Source organism: Gekko japonicus, unplaced genomic scaffold (genome assembly GCF_001447785.1).
Source record: "Gekko japonicus isolate JY-2015 unplaced genomic scaffold, Gekko_japonicus_V1.1 scaffold2043, whole genome shotgun sequence".
In the NCBI taxonomy this organism is placed as follows: domain Eukaryota; kingdom Metazoa; phylum Chordata; class Lepidosauria; order Squamata; family Gekkonidae; genus Gekko; species Gekko japonicus.
In genome coordinates this window covers 2951-25410 of record NW_015166480.1, presented here as the reverse complement: position 1 = coordinate 25410, position 22460 = coordinate 2951, and the positions used below count along the sequence as shown (strand labels likewise).

General features: G+C 44.2%; 1 protein-coding gene across 1 annotated transcript in view; it reads right to left on the bottom strand.

The window, feature by feature from the left end:
• Positions 1–21914, bottom strand: part of LRP1B (LDL receptor related protein 1B) — a gene marked incomplete at both ends in the record, with an annotated part of 332345 nt that extends 310431 nt beyond the window's left edge. Inside the window, 3 exons of the mRNA XM_015412125.1 lie at positions 7038–7154; positions 11868–11993; positions 21774–21914. Of these exons, the coding sequence (XP_015267611.1) occupies positions 7038–7154; positions 11868–11993; positions 21774–21914 (384 nt within the window). The remainder of the gene's footprint in view (positions 1–7037; positions 7155–11867; positions 11994–21773) is intronic.
• Between the last annotated feature and the right edge of the window lie 546 nt (positions 21915–22460).

Genomic DNA, 22460 nt, shown 5'->3' with positions numbered 1-22460 from the left:
ACCCAGAAAGTGAGGAAGAAAGTGCAAAAATTGGAAAAGAAAACTGTTTCTTTGGAAGATCAGATGCTGCAAGTGCAAATGGATAAGGCCAACATGGTCCTGCGCTTCCAAGGGGTGCCAGAGAATAGAGTAGAGAATCTTAAAGAATTTATGAGTGAGCTACTTGCCCCAGCAACAGATATAAAGGCGGAATTGTTACTCAATGAAATGGATGTGGCCTACAGGTCATATTCAGGATACATAAAGAAAAAATAATCTGCCTGGGGAAATTGCACATCAGGGATGCTATCCTGAAAGCAGTGGCTGTGACACCCCTGAAGGTGGGGGAGAATGCTGTCAGAACGCTAAAGGATATTCCATTTGAAGTAAGGCAACACAGAAAGAAATACAAAGAACTTGTGCTCTTCCTCCAAAAAAATTCAATTGGATACAAATGGCTATTTCCAGAAGGAGTAACATTTAAGATCAAAGAGAAGAAGGTTAAGATTGACTGTTCTTAAAGCTCAAGAATTTCTAAAGGAGCAGCTGGGAAGGTCAGAGGATGAGAAAAAAGAAGAGGACAGCAGGTCCAGCGACAAGCTGGAAACTGGTTCATCTGGCGAGGACTCTTTGTCTGAGCAGGGGGCAGCAGCCATGAAGAGTCCCTACAAACTGTGGAAAAGAGAGAAGAAGAAGTAAAGGCTGAAGGACTCTGAATTGTGCCTTTGAGAACTTTGGTTCCAGGGGATGATGGGGGACACTGTTATTGGGCAATTAAATATAAATAGGGAGGGTTAAAAGTTCTAAAAGTTTGACACAGTTCATAAGAAGTACAAAGATGAAAAGTCTGGATGCAAAAAAGCTAGTTGGAGGATCTCCTCTCTTGGGTTTTTAGTCAGTAGTGGGTTCTTTACTTTTTCCCTTATATGTAGTTTTTCCCCTCCCCCTTTTTGTTGTAGTTTTTTGTAGTGTTAAAAAAATCAATAAAAAATCCCCTTCGGGGGCTCAAAAAAAAAAGAACTGTCTACAAGGGAAAACATGGTCTTATTTTGAATTTGTTTATAGAGGGGGCAATGGGGGGGATATGTTCCATTGTCTCCACCTCTGCAAGGGGGCAAGGGCAAATCCTCTATGAGTATGCAATATTCTTATATCTCCCTTCCAAGATCATGGAGGGGATGTCATTACATCTGACCAGTGTAAAATCCCTCCTGTAAGGGAGGAACTCTAAGGTTTTAAGATATTGGGCCATTGACATGATATATTTTTTTTCTTCTCAAGGGTCCTGAAGCCAGGAGACTTCATTAAATCTTGCTGGCATTCCATATCACAGATCCTTTGCCTAATTGTAGATTTTGCTCGATCAATAGTCTGTGACAAACAGCACCTGGTGAAAGAACCATTCTTTCAAGGCTTCCCTCAACCCTAAGAATCCAATTCGGTTGATAAGAATCTTGTGTTACAAGGAGAAGAAGTCCTTTTGGGTTAATGCATGTCTTAAGCCATTGGAAAGCAGATGTCAGCAAAATGACTTCTGGTTTTGGGTGGTACGATGACGGACGTGACCCCGGTGAGCTCCCGAGGTCGCGATCTGAATTCCAGCGGATAGGAGGGGGTGTGATTGTATGCTACCCCCCTGAAGCCCTTGTGTTTGGGGTCCTAGCCATGAGGCTTTTGAGGGATTGCCTCTTTTCCATCTCGATGCCAGGGAATTGAGGCTTCCCTCCACCCTGAAGGTCCTGCCACTGTGTGACCATATGGCTCTAGAGCCGCTGACCGGGACAAGCGTGTGAAGATCGGGCATTTTACACATACCTGAGGCGGGTTCTAGGACCAACGATGAACTGTGAGTCGTGGTGAAAGCAAGACACTGAGCTTCGGCTAGAAAGCCCCTCTGCCTTAAGCGAGTGAGGGAGGGAACTCCCAGATGTGATATCCAAGCAGATCACTTTAAAAAGAGGGTGCCAGATGTAAAAGCCATAGAACTGATTTAAGAAACACACAAGAGTGCAGCAAAGCATTTTGGTGGAAAACAGAGACTTTGGCAAACTTTTCTGAAAGTAAACAATCCTCAAAAATGGCGGGGCAGAGAGGTGAGTAAGAGAAACCATCACAGCTTAAGCCTCCTTCGGGAAGACATTCCATTTGAAATTAGAAGGAAGAGGAAGAAATTCAAAGACTTGGCATTGTTTTCACAAACAAATAACATACAGTACAAATGGTTGGTTCCCGAAGGCCTACTCTTCAGAATAAATGAAAAAAAGAAAGAATTGACTCTGTTAAGAAAGCAAATGAGTTCTTGAAGCAGCAACTGCGAAGGTCCGGAGAAGATGACAAAGATGAAGACCAGGAGAAAGAAAGCGGTGAAAACTCTTCTTCAAATATTGAGGAGGACTCTGATTCGGAGTTGGGGGCTGTGGCCCCCAAGAGAGATTACGATTTGAGGAAAAGAAATGCCAAGAAATGAGATGTGGAGGGACTCTGAATTCCACCTTTAAGAAGTTACATTTAAGTTTGATGCTTTTGTGATTGTCTTAAACAGTAATTGATATCGGGTTTTGGGGAATATTGGCTAGATTTAAACATTCAAGCTTAATTATTATTAATAGATTAGATTAAGCAATTTATAAATTTATGCAATGATCTTCACTACTTGGGTTTTTAGTGGTTAACTTTTCTTTCTCCCGTACATATTAGATTCCCTTCCCTATTTTCTTTGTAGTTTATAGAATAGCAATAAAAAAATCCCCTTCGGGGGGCCAAAAAAAGAAAGAAAGAAAGAAAGCAGATGTCAGCAAAATCCTTGCCTCAATCCTCATTTGGCCTGCTTCTACACAGAGAAGAGAGTTAAAGACGGCTGAGGACCTGTAAAATAACATAAAGGAATTTGGATTGTATCTTTTCGAGTAAGTTCAAGCTTGTTGCTGATATAGGAGTTGGGCTATTACTTTAGCCTGGAAGAACTTCAATGCAGCAGGTACATATAGACCCCCCTTGGAGTGAAAAAATCTTAGTATCACATACCTAGTTCTTTCGGCACACTCTGCTCTGAGGTTACAATGTGCAGCAGTAGACCCAGTCTCCTGGAATGCTACCCCAAGGTAAGCGAATTTATTGACCCGCTCGATTTTATTTCCCTTCATTGGCCATACTCTTTTTTGGAGGCGTCTGCCAAATACTATAACTTTGGTCTTATCATGATTATCATAATTACTGGCAAGATTTTCTTTTTCACAATATGTGGCAAAGCTATCAAGAGGCCTATGGAGTCCCAGCAGCATCCTTGATAGAAGAAGCACATCATCTGCATATAATAGAATTGATATGTGGCCACTTCTGCTGTAGACGACAGTATGGCAGTGGGCATGGTGGTTCAGGGACTCTAGGCTGAACACAGATTTGGAGTGCCTGAAAGACCTAGCAGTGGCCCAGATGGTAAGTCTGATCAGGCACAACACGGGTTTGCTTGGCCATGGGGACCCTGGGGTCAATATCCTGCCTCCGGGTCCTTTGCCACTGCCCACTCATACACTACCACACTTGCACCAGCACAGACATATAGTACACCAAAGGTCTCAGTTCAGCTGTATGTTACTTCCCAGGTCCCCTTTCCAGCACTGTATGGGGGATTGGGGGGGTATCCTCCATGGTATCCTCCTGCTTCATTCACTGCAGTGTGAATGGGAATACCGCGAACAAGTCATTCCCGGTCTGTTCCGGGTCTTCTTTGCCATGACTCCCTAGTGCTTCAAATTACCAGTCTGAACTCAGCCAATGTGTGTTATTATGTAAAAAACAAACAAACCTGAGGATACCTATCTCTCCTTTTGATCAGAGTGAAGAAAAGCTGAGAATATCCTGAACCTGATATCAAACTGTGATGCTTAGAACCGAATCTTAATCCAGTCAAAAAGGAAATGATTTTGATCAGTGGAACAGCTGTTTTGAGTGGGATCACATTCCCCATTAAGAATCAGGTTTGCAGCTTGGAGGTATTCCTGGATTTTTATATGGCACCTCCTTCCAGAAGCACTTTTGTCCACTCACATTCACACACCAGCTTGATACTGGGGGAAAATGTATTTAGCCCCTTTTTCATACATTTTGATTACATCCAGACTAGATTACTGCTAAAGTCTCAGCTAAGGGTAAGGGATGCTTTTGAAAATTGTTTAGAAACTCCAGCTGATGCAGAATGATGCAGTCAGTTGGGAAAGAGATCCTCCCCTTTTTTTGATTTTCAAATAACCCTTGCGCTAGCTTCGGGAGATTTCCAGCCCCCACCCGGGTGTTGGCAACCCTAAGTTTAACTCCACACATTTGTAAACCATTCTGGGGACTGCGGGGAAATCTCCTCAGGCCACTCGTGACCTGTTTCCCCCTCAGGACGGGCCTTCCCTTTCCTTCCCTCAGTGCTCCAGCGTAGGCCAGCCAGTTGGCCTGCCTACTCAGAAGGAAGCCCCATTCAGCTCCATGAGAGTTTCTGCTAAAGTACATGCCGAAAAGCGCCGGGCCTTTCCCTTGGCCTCCTCCAGAGGAGGCTGGTAGTGAGCATGAGTCGGCAGTGGCCGACCGGGCAAGCAAGCTCTGGCAGGGCAGACTGTGGCCTTCTCTTCCAGGGATGCAGCAGCTGAGGGGAGCTGGAGCATCGGCGGTGTCAGCCCAGGGATGAGCGACATGGTGCAGCAGATGCTGAATGCCTTGCCCGGCCTGTTGGGGCAGGCCGAGGCAGTGGCTGGGCTCAGTACAGGAGGTGGCAGCAGCGCAGCAGCAGGAGGAGGGCCTGGCAGGGGCTCAGCTACCTCACGGCTGGGTGGGCTCAACTGAAGCATCACCGCGCTCACCTCCAAGCATGTATGTGGGAAGAGGGTGAGCCGGGCTGAGGCTGCCTTGGGAGGACCCCATTGTGAGCAGGCTTCATTGCAGGTGTTTTCCTTGCCTCACAGGCCGGGCAGCTCCCTGCCTCCTGTCGCAGCCACGGAGGACCAGTGCGCCACTGCCATGGTCGGCCTCGGTGTCCCAAGCATCCTCCTGGCAGAGCGTCCATCCTCTTTGGTGGCTCTCTGTAGACTGAGGGTGAGATGCTGGCTGTCAACTGTGTGGGTGGGACTCAGGCCACGCAGCCACCCAACACAGCCAGGGGATTGGCAGACATTCTAAGTGGCAGATAAGGCAGCCAACTGATTTTGGTGTGCATTGAATCTTGCCACCCCAAAACAGGATTATAACATAGGAGAGATTACAGAATTTGGGGTAGATTCTCTCTTTAGAGAATAGACAAGAACTTTCCTAAGCAAAATGGAGCTTTTAGAATACTGTTGAGAGATTTTCGTTTATAATATTAAACCAGATCTGAACCATTTTAAAAGTTTCCTCTGTGTGTGCGTGTGTGTATACATATGCATGCGTGATTCCATCAGATTTCTTCCTCTAGCTAAAGCCGCACAGATTGTATCAGAAGGTTCCCTGACCCTCAGTAGCAGCTTTTCGAGAATGGGATGATAATGTTGTACAAGATAAAAGGGGGAGTGGAGCTTCCCTTTGGATCCAATGACAGGAGTTATTCAGACAGAAAGGCAAAATAAAAATATTTCAATAAATAAATAATCACACATTAAAGCAAACTGAGCCAGTACACACTAAAGCAACAATTTTTAAAAAATCTATATATTTAGATTTGTCTCCCACCCTGGCAATTGGGGCTTGGGATGGATAAGCACATAAATACAAAACATAGATAAAAAATAAATATTCTATGGTCCCCTTTCCAGCACTGTATGGGGGATGGGGGGTTAACTGTCCCAATTTGCCCCAAGGTAGTATGGGTTATGCCCCAGATCAGGTGTCATCAACAATAAGGACCAGTGCGCCACTGCCATGGTCAGCCTCGGTGTCCCAAGCGTCTTCCTGGCAGAGCGTCCATCCTCTTTGGTGGCTCTCTGTAGACTGAGGGTGAGATACTGGCTGTCGGCTGTGTGGGTGGGATTCAGGCCACGCAGCCACCCAACACAGCCAGGGCATTGGCAGACATTCTAAGTGGCAGATCAGGCAGCCAACTGATTTTGGTGTGCATTGAATCTTGCCACCCCAAAACAGGATTATAACATAGGAGAGATTACAGAATTTGGGGTAGATTCTCTCTTTAGAGAATAGACAAGAACTTTCCTAAGCAGAATGGAGCTTTTAGAATACTGTTGAGAGATTTTCGTTTATAATATTAAACCAGATCTGAACCATTTTACAAGTTTCCTCTCTCTCTGTGTGTGTGTGTGTGTGCAACATATGCATGCGTGATTCCATCAGATTTCTTCCTCTAGCTAAAGCCGCACAGATTGTATCAGAAGGTTCCCTGACCCTCAGTAGCAGCTTTTCGAGAATGGGATGATAATGTTGTACAAGATAAAAGGGGGAGTGGAGCTTCCCTTTGGATCCAATGACAGGAGTTATTCAGACAGAAAGGCAAAATAAAAATATTTCAATAAATAAATAATCACACATTAGAGCAAACTGAGGGGAGGACACACCAAAGCAACAATTTTTTAAAAATCTATATATTTAGATTTGCCTCCCACCCTGGCAATCGGGGCTCAGGATGGTTAAGCACATAAAAGCAAAACATAGATAAAAAATAAATATTCTATAAAATAATTTAACACACTGGGACTCTGGCATGATGATCAGAGAAGCTGATAGTAGGTCCAGTAAAACTGCCTCAATGGAATGCCTAGAGGAATAATTTTGTCTTATAGCCCTTGCGGAACTGAGACAGGTCCCTCAGGGCATGAGTCTCTCCAGACAGAGCATTCCACCAGGTTGGGGCTACAATCAAAACAGCCCTTGTTCTGGTCAAGGTTAAATGAGTGTCCTGAGGGCAGGCACCACCAGAAGTCCATGTGAAGTGGAACCCCGGGGGGGGGGGGGGGGGTGTTGTAAGTCGCAGTCCCTTGTGCTGAAACTGAATTGTTCAGCAGCCATCATGCAGCAGCTTTATTATATTTAAAAGTCAGTATCTGATTTGCCAATATAGTGCTGCATATAAAGACAGTAGATTAACTTACCACAAGATGCCATTTCATCTGATTTGTCACCACAGTCATCCTCCCAATCACACAGCCATGGATTTGGAATACAACGCCCGTTCGTGCAAGCAAATTGGTCAGCTTGACATGTTCTTGCTAGAAAAACACATTTAAATCAAAATTATAAAGTACAGAGACTGGATAAATTTTTAGTAAAGTCATACATAACTAAGGTACGTTCATTTCCTGCATTAAGCCAATTCTTAGAATGTTTACATTCTGATATTTATCCGAGGGGGAGCTGAGGCCAAGCATGGTGAAGTGCCTAGATGGTGGCGGTGGCGCAGCCCCAGGGCCAACAGGATCACCGCCGGCTTGCTTGCAACCACACCCCGGATGCCTGGAGAGCATCCGTGTATATAAGAGGGGGCGGAGCCAGGTCAGGGAGAATGGAGGTGGGGAAGAGGGGCGGCGCCGGGAGTGGAAGGGGGAAATAAAAGAGGAGCTCTTCGGAGAGACCGGGGAGGAACAGCGTGCGAGGGAGCGATCAATGGTCTGTGACCATTAACCCCATCCCCTGCCAATCTGAGGTCCTTCCGCAGCTCCGTTTTGCGATCCACTTCTGACTCCTAGCGGCGTCCACCCCGCAGGGAAGCCAGGCGCCACGGCCACTGGTGGGTTTTCCCCAAGCCCACAGAAGAAGCACGTCACACTCCCTCAATATGTAAATGATATAGATCTAAAATGGAGGGAGTTCTCTCATGCTTTCCCCAAAATTTTTGTAGTTATCAACTTTTTCTTGATTTTCTGATTCATCCTCTTAAGTTTTAAAGTCTTAATTCTGTGTCTCTTCCCTTTATAAGTATAAAAATAGTCTTCTAAGAATAGCTGTCTATATTCCCTCTTTGTAGTAGCTTGTAATTCCATAAATTGATTTTTTTGTTGTCTCTGAGTTGGTAAAGAAGTCACTGTTTTGGGAATTTCATCAGCCATATTTTTTTTTATAAAGTCTCTGGTACATTTTTGTAATGGTTGTATTTGGCTTTGTAGGCAAATTCTACTCATATTGCTTGTAGGTCCCCTCAGCATTTTCAAGGCAATCTGATCTTTTTTCCTCCTTTTTCCACGCTGTCTGGGCTATTTCATTCTTAGATTTGAGTTGTTGGGTCTTTATTTGGATCTCTGTCTGTACTGAGTGAAACGTTTCTTGAACAGCTTTTTTAATGGCCACAGTGAGCATATTCAGAAGATCTTTCAAGGGAATTTGAATAGGTTTATCATCCATAAATTTTGGTATAACTAACAATAAAGCCTCTGAAGTATTCTGCAGTCTATCATTAAAAGTCATTTTTCCAGAAATTATTGTAAAATCAAAGAGACTCTAAAGATAATTTCCCAAGCCAAATTTTGCAGAGATAACAATGTTAGAAAGTGTATGTGCGGAGCTGCTGTGTTGTAGACGAGGTTAACATAGGGCGAAAGGCTTATCAGAAGTTTGCATTCCAAAACAATTAGTCAGGCAAAAGTGGAGTTTTACACTTTCAGTAGAGACAAACACACATTATTATGAGAACTAAATACATAAACAAATTCAGAGTAAGATTCATTAAAATACAAGCCTTTATCATTCAATTAATAAATTATAGCAAATCCCAAAATTCAATATTTATTACATAGTTACCATAGAAAGGAAAGTTCAGAGTCGTAAAGAGGGTAATAATTCTTGGCAGTGTCAATTGAAGAAGATGCAGTCTTGTTTTCTTCGCCCAGTAGATTGTTTACACAGTTAACTTTAGATCCTTTTGCTAGCCACGGCAAAGGTGGGGGGGACAGAAAAATTCTTCACCCCTCCCTTCCAGTATTTTTAATCTTTGCAAGGGCTGACGTTATGTAGTAGAAAAGTACTCACAGTGCTATGCTTCAGTTAGTAGAATTTCGGTTAAAGTTGCTTTAAAACGTACTCACGGTGCTATGCTTCATTGATGTTGTTGATGAGGTACCAGCTTTTAAGTCCCTCTTTAGTGAGTAGTGACAGCTAGTCACCCATTGCTGACCATGGGTGTTCTTTGTTTCTCGCTAGAGACAATCCACAGGCTTCCACTCACCTATCACCATTAGGCAGGGGGCCTGGGTTGCATCCCTTGCATTGCACACCCCTCCAGGGAGTGCAGCAGAGCTCAGGATCCCCCGAGTCCTCTCTAAAGATAATGAGAAGCCGGTGGTGCCTGGGAGCAAGTCCCAGCTCCATCCATCTCGCAGTGCTGCAACCCAGATCTCCAATATATAGTATTTCTGACAGGAAACATCAGGTGACAGGAAGAGCAAGAACAACAAGAAAGCACTAAAATGGAATAAAAATAGTTAATTCCAATCACACCTTCTGTGGCTTGGTTGATGGAAGATGTCTTTACGTCAACCGAGAACTCCTTCCATGAATGCAAGATTTCTCCGTCAATGGAAAGGCACCATTGACTTAACCCAAACTTTATCTTTTCTTATCATTATTTTCATGTGGGAACTATTCATATGAATACTTCCATATGTGGTGATAGGAGTTTACCATGCAACACAGACTTTTCCATCTTGTGTGACATATACCAACTATCATGAAGCAAAGTAATAAGAATATAAGTTCATCCAGTCCAGCAGCCTGTATTACACAGAGACCAATCAGTTCCTCCAGAAGGACAACAAGCAGGTCAACATGCTAGTAGCCATTATGGCCTTATACTTCAGGAATCCATCTAATCTTTTTTAAAAGCTATCTAAACCAGCAGTCATGATTACATCCACCAGCAATGAATTCCACAATTTAATTACTTGGTGAGTAAAGAAATACTTCCATTTGTCTGTTTTGAACATATCGTCTATTAATTTCATTGGGTACCACCAAGTCTTGTTTTCTAGGGGAGAAAGCATTCTCTCAATCCACTTTGTCCTCCTCATGCATAATTTTATAAACTTCTGCCATGTCCCTTGCCCTTAGTCATCTTTTTTCTAAGCCAAAACGTTCCAGACTTTTAAGCCTTTCCTCTCAGGAAACATGCTGCACAGCCCCTTAGTCATCTTGGTTGTCCTCTTCTGCACCAGGTCTCAAGTCCCCCTCAGAACTAAGTCCAGGATCCACTACCCCACCAACTGTTCCAAAGCACAGCCATTTATGGTATGCAGAAACCTCATCTCCATGGTATAACTCAAGCATACATTTGTCCAGTGTCACATCAAAAGATGTTGTCAACAGTGCTACAAGTTTCTGAATCCCTGATATTAAATGTGTTCTCAGCCCTACTTATCTGGCTATGTGGTGTCAGCATGGAGGGAGAGGAAAGGTGTCTCCCTCTCTCTCATCACGTTGAACACTCTCTGGCAATGAGCCAGCCACTAGGAGATATGGCAACATAGCATTCAAGACACAAGGAGAAGAGTGTCAAGACCTGCCCCGGGGCAATCTCTATATAGGAGGAAGACTCTAAGAAGGAGAGACTCTTTGAATGGAGCCCCCAGGGTCCCAACCATGCTGGAGACTCTGCACCCTGAAAACTCCAGAGGGAGACCCCCCTGCTTCTTCCCCAACAGCAGGCTCCTATGCAAGATTCCACACAACAGGCACACCAGGAATTCCCTAAGTGGATTCGTATATCTCTAGCATCCCCATGAATAAAGATGATAGAAGGCCTGTGCTGAAGCCTGGACCAGGCAGAGAAGTGCATGCCTGGTAGCTCAACACCTCTTACATTGCAGTCTCACTCAGAAGGAAAGCACAGCTTTCTAGAGCTTAGCAGGACCAGGGACTTAACACATCTACAGAAATGCTGAGATAATCAGTTCCATGTATAACCCTCCAGGAGCTCCAACCTCTGCTGATGCAACATCTCCTACAAAGCCAGCCTGTGCTTCAGACTGGAGAGCCCATCCCTAGGGCTAGGCTCCAGCTTTCCAGGCCCTTTTTGCCTCTTGAGGAGATCCCCAGACTCCACCTATAGGTCTGATGGTCAGTTCATACTCTTGCTTGCTACCTTCCTTTGACCCTTATGCCTTACCACCTGGCCTTCCAGGTACAGAACAGGATAGAGTAGAAGAGAGTGACAATCTTCTTCCTTCCTTGCCACCTCATAGCAGCATCCATTTGCTGGATACTGCGAGAGGGAAGTAGGGAGATGAACCCAAGTGACAATACTCACCTCAGACTGGAACCACCAAAATTCATATCCCAGGCCTAGGAATTATAAACCTCAGCAGTGTTACTAAGAAATAGTATCACTGAGAAATTGATACTTAAAAAAAAACAACCAAGAAAAAAAACAACCCATAATATCCTTGCCTTGCCAAAAGTGTATGTGGTAAAAAAAAGGCATGAGTAGTTTTCTGGTTTCCTTAAAATCAACTGTACATAAATACCATGTTTAAAACCACAAGACTATTTGGGAGGTAATATTACATATATATTTATACACACATATTTTAATTATGTATGCATTAATACATAAATAATAATGTATGCATTAAGCATGATGAAACAAGAATGTTTTTAGATAATACCTTTCAACCCAGCCTACTAAATTCCATGGACAAACTCATATTCAAGAGGTACAAGTTTTGACTTTCAAACAGACCACTTGACAGTCAAGTAATATGGACAGATGGACCAAATTACTTTGGAAAGTAGAGTCAGGCACAAAGATTAAGTAAAATATGTATTCCAAACCTGCTGGCAGCAAAATTCCAATCCATTTTAAAAATGGCAGTAATCAGAGCATCAGTAACAGTATGGCTCTATATAGTTTTAAAGTTTAGCTTTAAATGTGGGAATCAGATAAAACTTAGACAACCTGTAAAGAAAAAAAAGAGTTTTCTACACACTGTTTTTACCTGCACAAGTTTCATTAGATTCATCTTCACTGTTGCCACAATCATTCGCTCCATCACAAAGCCATCTCTTGGGGATACAGCGGTTATTATGACACTTAAACTGATTGCCAGGACAGCTGTGATTAACTAGGGGGAGAAAAGTACATGCCATCCTAAGTATGCAACCAGAGGCATTGTTGTTAAAATATTAGAAATACCATTTCTATTAGATTGCATTCACTAGGGGGGGGGGAAGGTGATACAACTAGTCGGATTAGCCACAGCCATTTCCCTGCTTTAGAATCTGATCTACAATAATCATAGGTTGTAAACTCATCTGGAAATAAGTTTCAATGAATTCAGATTTATTTCTGGGTAAACACTAGGGGTCCCAAATCCCCCCGGGGGGCGGAATTCCCCCCGGTTTCGAGCCCCGATTCCTGCTCCCGCGGAATCAGGGCCCGGGGGAAACCCCACCCCCGCGCGTGCGTCACCCAGAAGTGACGTCACACGCTGGGGGTGGGGCGACGCCATTTGAGGGGAAAACAAAGAGTTTTCCAATCAAATGGAGTTGCCCCCGCCCCCAGCGTGTGACGCCACTTCTGGGTGACGCACGCGGGGCACGCACGAAGAGGACGCCGTCTGGGAGCCCCCCGCTACCGGACGAATTTGATTTGGCAACCCTAGTAAACACACACCTGATTGGATCAATAGTGTTACCATTGTGGAATGAATGCAAATAAGTGATGATTCTAAAAGAGAAGTTCATATTCCAATTCCCCTCACATAAAAGAGGCCTGCAAATTCAGCATAGAAAGGTTAAAACAAAACCCTTTATGGTCAGGGGCCTACATACCTGAGGGGCCACCTTTCCCCACATGTTCCCCAGAGACCACTGAGATCAGGGTCCCAAAATTGGCCGGCCTCCTCAGTCTCAAGGAGGCCAGGCTGGCTATTACCAGGAGTAACAACAAGCACACAGGGAACACGGCTAAGTTAAGTAAACACAGAAAACACGGTGTTGAAATAATACACACAATATTCACATGCACTTATAGCTAAATATATTTGATTTATAAACACAACATCAACTCTAGTGTATTGTAAACACTTTCAACTCTAGTGTATTGTAAACACTTTCAAACTACAATATCATATTTCAAACACTTTCAAACTAAATTACATAACACGAAGAATCCATAATCGCAGAAACTCACTCCAGTATAAAATGTTTTCTTCCTGATGGAGGATAGATACCAATGTACAGTAATGTGTACCAAACAATGCAGCAACCTTGCTTGCTAGCTGAATCACCTCATGGGAAAATACATCTACTAGGCTTGCTGGCTGAATCATCACAGTGAGAAATGCAAGCTGCCTGCTAGCTTTACCTGATGGATCATCACTTGGGAAATGTACAATAGGTTGCTGCATTGTTCTGTGTTTACCTGGCTATAACTAGGGCCAGGGCTTTCTCGATGGCAGCTCCGTTCTGGTGGAACAAGCTCCCAGAAGAGATCATGGCCCTGCGAGACCTTATGCAGTTCTGCAGGGCCTGTAAAACAGAGCTCTTCCACCAGGCTTTTAATCAAGGAGCCAACCCCAACAGTTGAAGGAGAGCCCCGTCCCCTGGAAATTCCAAGAACAGCCTGTGCCAGCCGCCTAAAGGAAGATCTATGAGCCGGCTGTGAGAACAGATTATCAAATATGGCCACCATCGTTAAACAACAATAATGAGTACTAGTGCTTTATAATATCAGATGGTTTTAGAAAGTTTTACAACTGTTTTTAATTGTATTTATGTGGCTTTTTATGTAAGCTGCCCTGAGCCAGTCTCAGCTGGGAGGTCAGGGTATAAATAAATAAAAATAAGCTAAAAATTCTTTGTGGAACAAAATACATTTGCTACAATAAGTCTCATTAATGTTTTCCCAAGAATATATAGTTATTTCAACTAGGGATGAGACTGAACAACAAAAGCTGCTTTGTTTGGTTTGAAACTTTCTATTGCAGTTTTGTTTCTTCTTGTGAGATACACCACCATGAACATTTTCCCCTTTATGCCAATTTTCTCCCTTAAAATTAACTCATCTTTTTCAATGTTACTTGTATCACTTGTGCATCAATTGTGTACCAATGGAATATAATGTGGAAAAGGTATATAGGCATATATACAAACAAAAGGGTCATTAATGACAGCAAGGAAAATTATGCAAAACCAATGACAACATACAGAATAAAAGACAAACAAAACCGGCCATATCAGACTACCCCTAGTTTTACTCTTCGCCCTGGTGTCTCACAATTGTAGACACCATAGATGTGTGGGTTCAACTAGTTTTATATATTTAAACGGTGATTTAAGCTAACTATCCCAAGGGTGGGCTGTGCTAGGCAGGTAACTGTTGCTGCCTTTTATGAGCTGATCCACCCCGGCTTTAAATTTAGCCATTGCCTCCACTGTCCTTGTTTATCTTCACCTGCCTATGGACTATGTGCCAAGAGGTGCCCAGCCTCATTGCACTTCCCTGACATGACATAAGGCCTCTACTAGGTTGGGAAAGATGCTGCTCAGCACCAAGTGTGGTCCTTCCCAGGACCCAGCTGTAAGTCATCTGATGGCATTCTCTGGACACCTGATGCCTCAAGCAACAGAAGGCTGGGAGGAAAAGCAAGTAGCCTCTCATACACTACATGTTACTCTCTAACCATTGGCTGCAGACTTTCCAGCCGTGACCAATAGTCCCTTGTGCCTCCTTTGAAAAAAGGGGGCCAAGGCACAATGTTTTAACGTTTGTTAATGCTCATAATTCTTGGTTTCCATGTATAATTTCCTGGGGTAAAAAAGTACTATTATAAAACTCTCAGCTTGAAGACAGCATTCCTAGGTATGAATTTATTTTCCTCAGTTCTGTTCTTTAATAGTTCCAGCAGTTTGTTTTGTATGGAATTTTTAATGAAATTCTGGAATTGGAACCCGTGCAGTTTCCTGCAGCTTTCAGTTCCGTTGGCTCTTTTGCCCACCTCACATTGTATGTTAGCAGTGTATATGTGGGTGTTGATACAATACTGCCAAAAAACAAAAAAAGTATATGTGTGTGTGTGTATATATACAGAGAGAGAGAGAGAGAGAGAGAGAGAGAGAGAGAGAGAGAGAGAGAGAGAGACTTTTGGGGCAGTATTTTGATTGCTGGCGAGATCAATATACCTCCATTTGGTTGGCATCACTCCCTATTATTTTGGTTAGCACTTGGCCAGACTGCCTTTGCCAGATTCGGAATGGTTGAACAGATGTTACAGAATACCTAGACAAAAATGGAGGTTGGCTATCTACAAAACAGCCGCTTTTATTTCCTTAATATGAAAGGTTTCTTCACACCTGCTCTCATTCAAACAGGCCAACCAGATTCTTGTCAACCAGTTCTCATTCAAATGGACCAATCAATCATCTTTCATATCACCAAGCCCTTGCTCCTTTTCTGGAGGAGTAGCAAGCTGCCATTCCACCTTGCACTCCCTCTTCCACCAATCAGAGCTGTTAATTCTAACTTTTCCAGACTTTCTCCCTCCTCCTGGCAAATCTACTAAGGTCAACTTTTGCTTTGCTATTGTGCTCAATTTTGCTAACATAGGTTGCGGTCACACATGCCAAATAATCCACTTTCAATCCACTTTCAGTGCACTTTCCAACTGGATTCCAACTGTGTGAACAGGCAAAATCCAGTTGGAAAGTGCACTGAAAGTGGACTATTTAGTGGGTGTGACCACAGCCTGAGACTCCTTCCCAGTACCAAAAAGCACACGACCAGCACACTGTAAGCTTGCACATGTGCTTGCTCACTTGCTTGTCTCATACCTGTGTGCCCAGCACTACTGTCTCTTGGATTTATTGCTTAGAATTGCTGCTGGATCACCTACTTGTACCCCCCCCATGCCATGTACCTTTCCATGAACAGAAAAAGAGAGCTAATATTTTCCCCCATCTCCATTCCCTCCTCTGTTTACTTGTCTTTCGCTTTGCCTTATTTTCTGAGGTGTATACTGCTCCATGGAATAGTTACTAGATGGATACCAGAACTGGGTACATGTATTTACAGACTGTGTGGTATTTTGTGCTGAAACGTATTTTGTGCTAAAATGCACAATGGACGACAGAGGCATCTTGCCCAGCCCCTTCCTGGGGGGACAACCACACATGGTCTCACTCCCCAGCAGCAGCAGCAGAAGCTGAAGCAGCAGCAGAAGAAGAAGAACCAGGCTCCTACCACCACCATGTCATGGACCATCCAGGGCTCAGTGACAGCATGGGCTCCTCAGAGGAGGAGGAGCCTAGTGTGGCCAACCCACAGCCAACAGCAGTAGAGCAATAGGGGGATGAGATTCAGGTATTCCCTGAACTACAGCTGAGAGTGGATGCAGAGCCATCCCAGCCTTCCAGGTCTAACCTGGCAGCTGAAGGCCAGCCACCTGCTCCCACTTCTCCAGGGTCACCAGCACCCTTAGAATGTTGTAGGAAAAGACTCAAGGAGGACTTCCAGGCTACACATAGGAATGCATGCCTCTCTGCTCAGCACCAGCTGCTGGCTGACAGTGAAGATGAAAGCTGGCTGTGTGCAATGCCAGCAACTACAAAGAGTTATGAGGGAAACTTGTGGGCAAGGACGCAACATGTTCCTAAATGCCAAAGTTGCTGCTATGGACCAGACTGCTCCTTGATAACCCTGACTCCTGGACTGTTTCTTGACACCCCACATTCTGAACTCTTTCTCTGGCCTTGTTGATCCAGATGCTGTTGCCTGCTTACTCTGACTCATGGACTGTTATCTGATGCCAACTTCTCTTCATCCTCTCTCCTTGGCCTTGCCCAGCTGGTCTGCTGCAGATGCTAAAATGAGACACCAGAGGCCTGTAGCCTGATTCAGAACACACCACTTGAACCCACTCCAACCATGGCTCAGGCCACCCACTCATGGCAACAGCCACTAGTACCCACCCAGAGCTTGGGCAGCTGTTTCAGCGGCAGCAGGTTGTGTCCAATCCATCTGGGGCTTGGGAAACCAGCTTCCAGTGATGGCTGCCACCTGCTTCACATGGAGCAATGGCTGCCCACTGTTCTGCTCCAGCCAGGCATTGGTGGCAGGGGATGGCAGTGTTTCTAGGGTTCCATCCTGTTCTTTTGCACAGGGCTCCAGAATCACTAAGACCACCCCTGAATGTACCAAAGTACTGCTCTGACTTCTTGCCTATAACCCTGATTTTTCTCAATAAACTATCTCTGATTATTCCAATCTATTAGAGCCACCCCTCCCCACATTCTAAGCTTGCTCTGGAGCTCCATCTCAAACCTCTGCATTCATCCCCTTTCATCTGAGCTTAAATTTGAGTCCAGTGGAGATGGAAAGGGGAGTTTACATATGTGGAATTAAGCACATTAGGTAATGTGCACATATGCTGGGGTGCATGGGTAAAATATGAAACAAAGAATCCTGACATAGCTGTCTGTATAATCATATCAAAAGTGCTTTTTGGCAGTGTTTTAAAAGGCACATTAGTAAGGAAGGAGGAGATAAATGGCATATGAACAAAAAGAATTTAAAACTGCAACAAAACTGCTCAGTATTCTGTATAAAATTCAGAAATATATTTTAAAAACTGTGTATCAGAAATATGAGCAGATCCTTTGAAATTCCAAAACTGCATGGAGAAATTTGAATAAAGAGCATATTAGACCGGCATTTCTGGTAAAGTAGAAGAGGCAGCAAAGAGGGAAGCACATCCTAATTTACCAGGAGGATAATTCTTTGGCAAGAGATAGACACCTGCCTTGTCTCCCCCCAAGAAATAGTTTGTGTATACATGTATTTTAAAGACAGATGAGATAACATCTCTAAATCATTACTAAAAGAAATGTATATGAAGTATATACATTATTATGTGGCTTTATATAAATAAATCCCATCTGGTCCGTCCGTCCCCCCAAGTTAATTCCATTGGTTGATAACATCCTCGATCCACTCATGGAATAGATTTTTTTCCTGTCCTGTTACATTCTCTGCACTCAAAAATACTGCCCCAGGGTCCAGAAGACTCAAAGGAATAGCACTAGCTCAGTGTGGAGATCTGCAGTAGGAAGAAGGAACTGGTGAAAATCACCCCTTGGCAGAAGTGTTCTTGCTGCAGCAGATTGAGACTGTGTGATACACCTCTATGACTTGGGTCCATATCAGTGTTCCTCTGGGCACAAGGTTTGCTGCCAATCTGGCCCCACACGAGACAGCCCGAGCGTGCCTCGTGGGGACCGCGTTTGACTCCTCGTGAGGAGGACCAGTTAGGCAGACTGCGGTGGAGCCGTAGCTCCAATAGGGGGAGCGGAGCCTGCGCAGCCTTAATAGGCTTGCTCCGCTCTCCCCAGACAGTCGCTCGCCTCGTGCTCGGCCCACCCGCCTTTGATGCACTTCCCTTGTGAGCGCCGAGAAAGGCCTGCGAGCGATGGTGCCTAGGGGCTAGTTCGTCACTTTGTTAGGGCAGATTCAGGTTAAAATACAGTTCAGCGGCCAGCAAGCACCACTTAATAACCCCAGGTGTGGGTAGAGGGGTCTGCTTGACCAGCCTTGTAGCCGTGTGGTCTGGGTGAGGATTGCAGACCGCCTATGGGGATGGTCACGACGGAGACTCAGCGCTGGCCATTCGGTGGTGCTTGAGGGCTCCTGAGGGCGCATCCCAATTTTGGCTCGGCCGGGATTGCAAGCGACTTATAATTGGCTCCAACCCGGGGGGCCCCTGGTGTCTTGCCTACCTATGGTTTGAGGATGGGAGTCGAAGCGACGCCAGGCCCGGCCGTGCCGCTGTTTTCATGGTTGCCCTTTGCCGTTAAGTTTAAAGTTAATAATTTAATAAAGTGGCCTTATTTCATCCAACCTTGTTGTCTGACTGTTTCTTCCGTCTGGGGGGGCAAAAGAGTGCAACTTTCTCACCTGTTCCCGGGGACCTGCAGGAACATGATGGGGGGGGCGGTTGTGCTGTTGTGCAAGAGAGGAACTCATTCTCTACAAGCAAAAAACCCCCAAACCTTGAACCCACAGAAACACTAGTCTGCATCCAAGCCAAAACATCTTTAAACTGAGTAAACTGAGTCTTAATCCCAGGGCTTTTTTTTCCCCCTGGAAAAAGAGGTGCTGGAACTCTCAAGAGGGAAATGAAGTTTTCACACTGTGGCCTCCACACATGGACTGTTACAGATAACGTCACTTATTAGCAGGGCTCTAGTCGGGGGGGAGCTCTCAGGTACGGAGCTCCGGAAGAGAACCTCTAGGGGGCGGGGCGGTCACGTGGTGAAGCCCCGCCCCCTTCTTTACCCCGCCCTCTGCTTCGATCCTCATTCCGTTTGGGAATGAGGATGAAGCAGGAGGGTAAGTAGCCGGGCCTTCTGACACACTTCCGGTGATGTCAGGGGGTGTGGCCTTCTGTCACTTCTGGTGATGTCAGGGGGCGTGGCATATGCAAATAAGTTATGCTAATGAGTTATGCTAATGAGCTCCGGCAGCTCTTTTTCTACAACAAGACCCCTGCTTATTAGAGATGTCACTTCAACATCCTTCAAAACCAAACACAAGAACCCTCAAATAGATAAACAGATGCTGCTGTTCCACACCACTCATTTATGCTCTTATCTGGGGTTTAGCACACCAAATGGGCAGGAACCCTTTTGTGACCACGTTCACAATTTGGGATCTGAGGAATGATTTGGGTTTTATCTGTAGTTGGATGAAATTTAATACAGTTCCAGGTTTAAGGAAATAATTGTGGTTGTTCAAGATTCACCTGGTACGCAAAGCCTCACAACCAAATTACTATTTACTTATCACTTGTGCATATTCTCAGTATTTAACACAACAATTAATTATTTATGTGGAAACATCATATGTTTCATATAGATTCATCTTAATGAGTGGAGAGATAAGCCCGTTACTAAATAGGCTTTTAAACTGCTTCTTCAATGCATTCACATTTTTTTAGATCTCTTCCACTGAAATGAATATAGTTGATCATGCCCTGTATCAGGCTGCGGTTAGGTGGTGAAGGGCTAACAAGCAGAAGCTGAACCCAGTCAAGACAGGGGCAATGCTGGGTCAGGGAGGCTGATTTTCCAGAGGGAATGGATCCACTTGGCTTGGAGCTGGCTTTCACAGAGCAGGTTAAGAGCACAGGGGATGCTCCTGAACCCATCCTTGCCATTTGAAAAGCAGGTTGACATAGTGGCCAAGAACACCTGCATCTGATTCACCATCTCTTTCCTTTCTTAGACTCAACTGATCTGTCCACAGTGATGCCCACTTTTGTAAACTTATTTGGTTAGATTACTGTATCATGCTATATGCTAGGCTGCCCTTTGAAGACAATCCAGAATCTATAGCTGATTCAGGATGTGGCAGCCTGATTAATGCCAGAAGCTAGCTGATGGAGACATATCTTACCCAGAGGTCATTTCGGGGGGGAACGCGGGGGAACGCAGTTCCCCCGGGTTCCCCTAGCTCTTTTTCTATGAAATGACCCCTGATCTTACCTATTTTGAAACAGCTACATTGGTTGCCAGTGTATTTCCTACTTTAATAGATAAGGTACTGGTTATGACCTCTAAAGTATTTTCTGGCCTGGGATCCACAGATCTGAAGAACTGTCTCTTCCCATATGTCCCCATGTGTCAACTCTGGTCTTCATGCTTCCACATGCGGCCTGTTTCTCTCCCTTTCGAGTGTCCTGCCTGGCATTAACCAGAGTCCTGGCCTTCATGGCTCACACTTTTAGGAATGCTCTTTCTGAAGAGGTGAGGGGCATTCCTTTGTAGGAGATCTTTAGGAGGTGCTGCAAGGGTTGGGTTTCACCACCACCACCACTTTTGATGGATTTTGAGTGGCAGGCATTATGGAGGGTAAGTTTTTGTTTTAGCTGGTTTTTAATCTGTAAGATTTTAATTATTTCCTGTAAGCCGCCTTGAGCCAAGAGGAAAGGAGAGATAAAAATATCTTAATACATAGATAAATACAATTAATAAAAGGACTGCACCACAGGTAAGTGGTTCTTGTGCCACTGTTCATGTGTGTGTCGTATATGAAGGCAATCTACAGGTTATGGGGGGGAAATCTCTTGGTTTCTCTTTGAATGTCTATGAATTTGGCCCAAGAGTATTTCTCCTCTATTAGATTATGTGTTGCAATAATCTGTTAAAATATTTGTGGTACCACTTTAAGATTCTCACAGAAGCAGGCATGATGGACAGTGTTGCTGACAGTTGCTCTCATTCCCAGATACCTAAGAACAAGGATTTCTTACAATGGTTTTTAAGTAGTAAAGTTGTGGCAGACATGAAGAACATAATACTCGTTTGCTTGTATTTCAGTTCCCTTATGTCCCTTTCTACAACATAACTGAGGCAGCAAAAGCTGTACAGTTTCTTGTCTCGTTTTTTGGACACCCTTCAAGACACCACTGCCAAGAAGCAATGAAGTGTTTATCAACCTTCTGCACACTAATTCTGTCTTCAGGGTATTTAAATTGATTCTCCTTATTTTTTTGCAAGCAGAGTATGCCTCCTAGCCCAGCAACCAAGCATGGGCAAAGGGCATTAACATCCCAGGAAGAAAAGCAGCAGCTTAGAGTGTGAAGATCATTAGCATGAATGGTGTTATGAAGCAGTATCCACCCAGCATGCAACGGACTCAGTGTGCTGCCATTCATCACAAACGTGGCACTGGGGTTGCCTGCATTAAGTAGACTGAGGACAAACTGGATGATTTAAATACATGATTAGACAACCAGAATTTCATTTTTATTCCCCTTGGATGCATATATTTGAGTGTACGTTAACACGGTCATGTTAATGAGTTTTAATATAAGAAAACATGGACTACACTTTGCCCAGATACATACAGCAAATCTCTGAATGCTCATCAGAGCCATCAAGGCAATCATCTTCTCCATCACAACGCCAGCGGTCTTGGATGCAGCGCTGGTTTTTACACTGAAACTCTCCTGGCTTGCATAACTTGGACACCGGTTCGCCGGCATTCACTAAAGTGACAAAGATATAAAAGAAAAGGCAATATTAGCTGCCTAAATGCAAGCACGAAATCATTTTTAACTGCAGCTTTTAAGAACATTCTGCTCTCTTTAAGATTTCCTTGTTTATATAATTCCATATGGAGCATTCTACAGATTCTTATATGCACGATTGACATATTTAACTATTCCCATTCCAGCCTTGTCCAATGGCCATCAGAGCAGTCAGTTTCCACTGAACCCTCCACTCCCATGACAGACTTTCTTTGCAATATGTTGCTAAAGGATAGTAAAAGTGGATTCCTCTAGTATAAAGCTTAAAACTACCATATACCCTAATGTGATCTAATGATGTAAATCACTCAGAGGGTTAGGCAAATGGGTAGAACCGTCCCAGATTTGCTTCTAAACAAGTACACACACAATCAGCAGGATGGGTCTTGGCTCATGGAAGATACTATTGTCAATATAGATTGGCCAGCTGCAAAGAATCAAGATGTTTACCACAGTGCAGCCTCAAATTAAAACACCCCCCCAAACTCTCAGCTGAAATGCCCT